The following is a 6000-nucleotide window of genomic DNA, read 5'->3' as shown; positions in this document are numbered from 1 at the left end:
CAGTGTCAGCTGATAAAAGAAGAATATGAGCAGTGGGAAAGGAACGAGGAGGAGGACGCCAAAACTGGCATTGCGGACATCAACGAAACACTTCATGGTCCTTTTTTCTCTTTCTTATCACATAAGAAACTATTATTGACTTAATTATTTATTATTGTAATCCCACTGCTCATTATTGTAATTAATTATTTATTAAATATGTTCTTTGGAGTCACGTTTCACATAGACGGTTACAAACTTTCTAAGAAAAACCTGTTTTCTTTTTTCAAGGAATTTGAACATTATATTAGAATTATTGAATAATGTAGTAACCAGACACTAAATTGTCTGACAGTAACACTTTTAATTTCATTATTTTGTTTTATTAATTATCATTTTTTGTATTACCCCCACATTTTCTGCATTTTTGCAAATTAAGCAAAAAAAAAGGGGGAAGAAGTTAGATGTGCAATAAGTTTCCTTGAAACTGCTGTACAGGGGCTGTTCAGAAGCAGATAACAATCTGTGGTCACTGATACATTTAACACATCATAGTGATGGAACAGCAGCACGTAACCAGGAAGCTTTGTGGTATTTTACTGTTTAGCATGAATACTATTTTAAGCAGGAACTTCTTGAACATGTTTATATTAGGCCTTCTGTGTTTCCTTACTTTAATTATCATTATTATTTGTAGTAGTAGTAGTAATGATAGCAGTAGTAGTACTCCTGCTGCTTTTCATTATGTGTTCACAGTACTTTTATTTGTGAGTTGAGTTTTCATGATCAGGTTTTGCGTTCCTCTCCATGCCTCCATGTTTTCTCCAGTTCCATTTTGTGCATTGTCAGCAAGTTTGTGTTAATCTTTGGGGAACATTGTAATCATGGAAATAATGGTTTTGGTAGGAACAGAGATTATTAGATGCTAAAAAACCATGTGAAATGTGAGAAATAAAGCATGAGATATATACTGATATACAGCTGGGGAACAGGAGATGTGTATCTGTGTCTGTGTGTGTGTGTGTGTGTGTGTGTGTGTCTGTCAAAGGCTACTTTTGGAGACAAATTTCAGATTAATTTTATTTTGAAGTCTGATTAACCAGACTGAACGGCATAAAATACTAACGACTCATTCATTACTTATCAGCTACTCTGCAGCTCTCCTCGGCTTTACGGAGCTTTATAGAGAGTTTCAGCTCATTGTTTATCTGTCACCCTCTTGGTTCACTCTCTGCACTCTTATAGCTTCATTTTCAGCCACAGCAGGCAGCTGTTATCAGAGGAAAAGCTCTAAAAACCCACTGTACACTACCTGCTCAGCACCAACAGACAGTTAGCTGTAGACTAGCTGGTGAACATAGTGGAGCATTTAGCGGTCAAAGATCCAGATATTTCCCTCAGGAGTTGGTGGAGAGCAAAAACAGAGCTAAAAGAGAGTGAATATTGGACTTACAATCACCAGGTGAATGAGACTAACCTTTGTCCTAATATTCATGCCTTTTTTAATGCTCCTGCATGCTTTATAGCAAGAATGCTGATAAAACAATCTTGAAATAGTACAACTTCTCTATTCTTTAGAAGTCTAAGTAGAGGAACCTCCTGTGTCTCATACTCACCACTCAATCAGGTTGAGATCCTGCAGCTTTCAAAAGTAAATTTTGTGTGTTTCCTTTGTACTTTTTTGTTTTACTGTCATACAGTGTAGAAGCAATAATGGTGTCACTCTATATATAATGTAGCACATAAAAACTGTGAATTTAGTGATGCAAAACAAGAAAACAGAGATGCAAACAGTCATGAAAACCAACATGCAAACAGTGACAGTTTACTGCTGTCCAACCAGTAAGTTTCTCCCTCTCTTCCCTTCTATACAAATTTGACATGTGAGAAAAACAAGTATTTGTGTGTCATAAAATATACAGTAAAATATACAGTATTTTCAATAATAAAATTGAGGGAAAGTAAGACACATAATATAGAAACATAGAAACAGGGAAGAATGAGAATAAAGGTTATGGCACTGCTTAGAAATGTCTTCCAGGAATTCCTGGAAATGATGAAAGTTGAATTTTGTATTTTCATTGGAAATATTCACATGAAGTTACTTTCATGACAAAGTTCAAACTCTCAAAGAAAGATAAAACCACAACCCTGTATGTGACATCTTTGAGGAAGTTACATATCCTGTGTGGTTTTGGCCAATCAGAGAGTGATGTGATCTGAGATCAGTTAATCACAAATGTGTTTCAGTGCTTTCACTCACCATATTTACTGTAGACTGTTTGGATGCAGACGACCAAACATCAACCTCTGTGTAGGGAACTCATCCAGGTGTGGTCTTGCAGCTTTCGAGGTAAATTTTGTGACATTATTTTTCACTTGTGTATGTAGAGATTGTAAAAATGACATTAGAACTGCAAACAGTCATGATAATGAGTATGCAAACTGTGACAAGCAGACAGCTTTGGACTGTAGGTGTACAGAATACTGTGGTTAAACCAACTATGTTTTTTTTCATTTGCGTTTTTTTCCCATAAAAACCATTTTGATGTGTAAAAGTTGTGTAACAAAGACAAAAAAAGGTGAGAAAATAGCTAAAAAGATAATAACATTCAGAACTTTTCACTATTGTGAATGAAATAAAATGAGTTAAATAAAGAAGAATGAAGAAACAAATGTTGTTTATTATATTTCTGTATTTCTTGTATTTACTGTATGTTCTGAGCCAACATTGATCCACATAGAGGTATTTATAGTGATATTTGCAGTTTTGATGACAGCTGAGATATAAAAGAGTTTCCTCTGCTGTGACGATATGAAAAGAAATAAAATAAGATAAAAAATAAAAGTCTAACAGAGGGATAGAGTTACACAACCCAAGATAGGTTACAGTCAATTAATGATTCCATCCCATAAGTGTTTCTTTTGTTTGTTTGTTTTATTTGTTGGTTATTTTTGGTGATTTGGTACATTTTATCCTTTATTGAGAGGAGACAGTAGAGTCAGACAGGAAATGAGGAGAGAGAGAGAGATGGGGATGGGGATGACATGCAACTAAGATCTGCTGGAATCAAACTGGACATAAATGTTGTAATTTTGTGGTATGAGTCTAAACCAGTACGCTACAGGGATGACCAGTATGTTAGTGTTGTTAAACATGGTGAATGTACCAGCCTGCAGTTGTTTCCTCTAATTTATTTTCATGCTAACTCCAAAACATAGTCAGAGTGCACAATCTATAAACAAAATATAAAATATGCAGATGATTCATAAAATGGTTTGGTCAGACATGCAAACCTTTTTGTCCAAAATCAGAGAGCACAGAGTTATTCAACTGGTGGGATGTCAAGTGCAGAAGACAAACCATCCTAGACCAATGTCTCTGTACCTTAAATTACTGAAATAACTGTATGACATTCTGTAGTAATGACCTCACATCATCATGTAAAAATATTTATATACATCACAAGGACTTGTATTATCTGACAAGTTATTTTTTGATGAAATATAGAACTTCAATGATTAGTCGATTATTCTCATTGCTACTCTATTGATTTATTGTTTTTTCAAATTATTGTTTCAATCATTCTTCAAGCAAAAAGACCAAATATTCTCTGGTTTCAGCTTTTTAAACATTATGATTTGCTCCTTTTCTTTGTCATATGCAACAGTACATTAAAAAATCTTTAGGATTTGGATTGTTGGTGAGAAACAAATAGTAAGCTGAAGACATCCCCGCAGGCTCAAAGAAATTGTGAGTGTAATTTTTTATTTTTTTACAGTGTATAAAACACTACATTTTATAAACTAAAAGGTTAATCATTTAATCGAGAATATAATCAGCAGCTTAATCTGTAATGAAAACAATTGTTAGTTGCAGCCTCGAAGAAATATTATTAGGAGAAAATGTAACAAACATAAACTGATCTCTTATACAACAGGTTTCACTCTGAAGAAGAAGATTTCTACATCAACACCTCACAGATGGAAAGCAATGATTACAGCAATGTCACATCCCAATATAATGGTCATAACTGCACTGACTATGATTGTAGGAATGAAACCTACTCCTATAATTTTGGCTCATATACTGAGTATGTGATGACATGCGTAATCATTAGTATCGGCCTTCCTTTGACTCTAGTGGCCATCTACTCTCTTTATTCTCAGGTGAGTACTTTATGACTAAGATTTATTAATTTTAGGTCATGTGTCTGTCATACAGTCTGTCTGTAAAGAATCTTCATCCTGCTTGGGGGATGGAAGGAAGTCTTGTAATGACCTATAAATTTAAGCTAATTGGACCTCAAACACATGCAGTTAACATGTGTAGCTTCATTCCAGCTTCTCTTAAGGTGAAGTTAACAGCATCATTAACTTGTAGAGAAGAAATTGTCATAAAAGATTTGTCAGGACAATTTGTACAGCATTATTTGACCACAGCATTTTGGGATTTGATTTAAACAATCAATAAATATATGTTCTATACATATATATATATATATATGTTGTTGTTGAGTCTTGTAACATTGATTGGCCAGTGTGTCATGTTTGATGACACATTGGTCGATGCATGAATGTTTCTGACTGAAATTGCTGAGCAGAGCAAAATGACATATTTATTATTACCTATAATTCCATCCACTTGTATTTTTGCACATTTTATGCAAAGGTCCTAAATGAAAATTGAAAAAAAAAAATGTTTCCAGCTGCTTTTTTTTATTTCTACCATTGTTTTCTTGCAGGTGCAAAATAACAATGTTGCTCCAATCTTCATCATCAACCTCCTCATCTCTGACATCATTCAGTTCTGCTACATGATCATCGAAGTGGCAAAACCTGACTGGAAGATCGATGAAATCTTCTTTTATATTTACTATTATAGTGTGCTGGCCAGTGTTGGCTTCATGGTCTGTGTCGCCCTGGAAAGGTAGCTATCTGTTTATCATGTATGTTTTTAGCTACTTCCATGTGTATGACCATTATATTACCATATAAATCTGAATCTCCTTAAAGTCAGGAATATTCTATATCTGATGATAGACTGTGTATCTTGTGTTACAGGTATTTGGTCATCGCATGGCCACTGTGGTACCGCTTCAGAAGAACCATCAAGATCTCTCTTGTAGTCTGTGTAGTGGTCTGGATCCTTCCTCTTGTTTATGTCCTTCCTGTCTATTTCTGGGTTAGATTTGAGATCTCAGAAACCATTTTCGCTGTCTTTCTCCTCGTTCCTTTCCCACTGCTCATATTCTTCCTGGGTGGGACCCTCAAATCGTTGTTTGCTGCCATCTCGGTCCCCTCTGATGAAAAACGACGAATTGTGGGAATTTTGGTCCTGGTGCTGCTCATCTACACGCTGCTGTTTCTACCCAACATCATCTGGTCCCTGGTAGAAGAAGCCAGATATAATCATACCTTCAGCGGCTTGACTTTCATTCTTCTCAGATTCAGTCCTCTTGCAGACTTGATTCTGTATGTTTTCATGAGGAAAGGGGCCATAGACAAGCTTTTGGCCTCTCTGTGTTGTTGCAGAATGGACAGTGATGATAACAGCAGATCATCAGTATGAAAGACAACAACATGTACACAGTCAGCTCCATGCAGGCAGAGAAAGAGGGAGAAAGAAAAGAGAGAAAACAGTAATGTGTCTGAATGTTAACTAAAATACACTTAAACTAGCAAAAAAGAGATAAATAAAGTGTTTGCTGGAAGACAACAACAGACTTTGTGCCACATCATTAGTTGAAATGTTTGTGTCAGTTATGCTCAAAGAAAACTACTAAGACTGGTTGTTGTCAGCCAGTGATGTGACCATCACAAGTAGATGAAAAGGAAGCATTGTTTTGATTATGTTGTGAGAGAAGTGGTTAGTGGGAAATGTTTGTCCATGCAGGTTAACTTTTTCTGGTTCACTGTTAGGGCTTCAACAAATGTGCATTAAGTTGATATCTATCATTATTATCCTCTGAAGGGGACATAACATGCTTTTTGGGGGGGGTTGTGGTTGGCATGCTATGG

General features: G+C 35.6%; 2 protein-coding genes across 3 annotated transcripts in view; both read left to right on the top strand.

Annotated features, from left to right (window-relative positions):
* The first annotated feature begins 2166 nt into the window (after positions 1 to 2166).
* The window catches only part of LOC121911227 (G-protein coupled receptor 4-like), a 723099-nt gene continuing 719265 nt past the window's right edge, over positions 2167 to 6000 (top strand). Inside the window, exons 1-3 of one of the 2 annotated variants that reach the window (XR_006099789.1) lie at positions 2167 to 2332; positions 3921 to 4149; positions 4725 to 4927. The gene's annotated coding sequence lies outside the window, so the exon portion shown is untranslated. Of the gene's footprint in view, positions 2333 to 3920; positions 4150 to 4724; positions 4928 to 6000 lie in introns of those variants that run through there. The other variant, XM_042432527.1, reaches the window with a different exon arrangement.
* On the top strand, positions 4927 to 5605 carry LOC121912107 (mas-related G-protein coupled receptor member A4-like). The gene is made up of 2 exons (XM_042434190.1): positions 4927 to 4952; positions 5044 to 5605. The coding sequence occupies exons 1-2, from the start codon at positions 4927 to 4929 to the stop codon at positions 5549 to 5551; spliced, it is 534 nt and encodes a 177-aa protein (XP_042290124.1). The 3' UTR covers positions 5552 to 5605.

This window comes from Thunnus maccoyii, chromosome 14, assembly GCF_910596095.1.
Source record: "Thunnus maccoyii chromosome 14, fThuMac1.1, whole genome shotgun sequence".
Classification (NCBI taxonomy): domain Eukaryota; kingdom Metazoa; phylum Chordata; class Actinopteri; order Scombriformes; family Scombridae; genus Thunnus; species Thunnus maccoyii.
The sequence above is the reverse complement of the archived record's forward strand: the minus strand, read 5'-3'. Positions and strand labels throughout refer to the sequence as shown.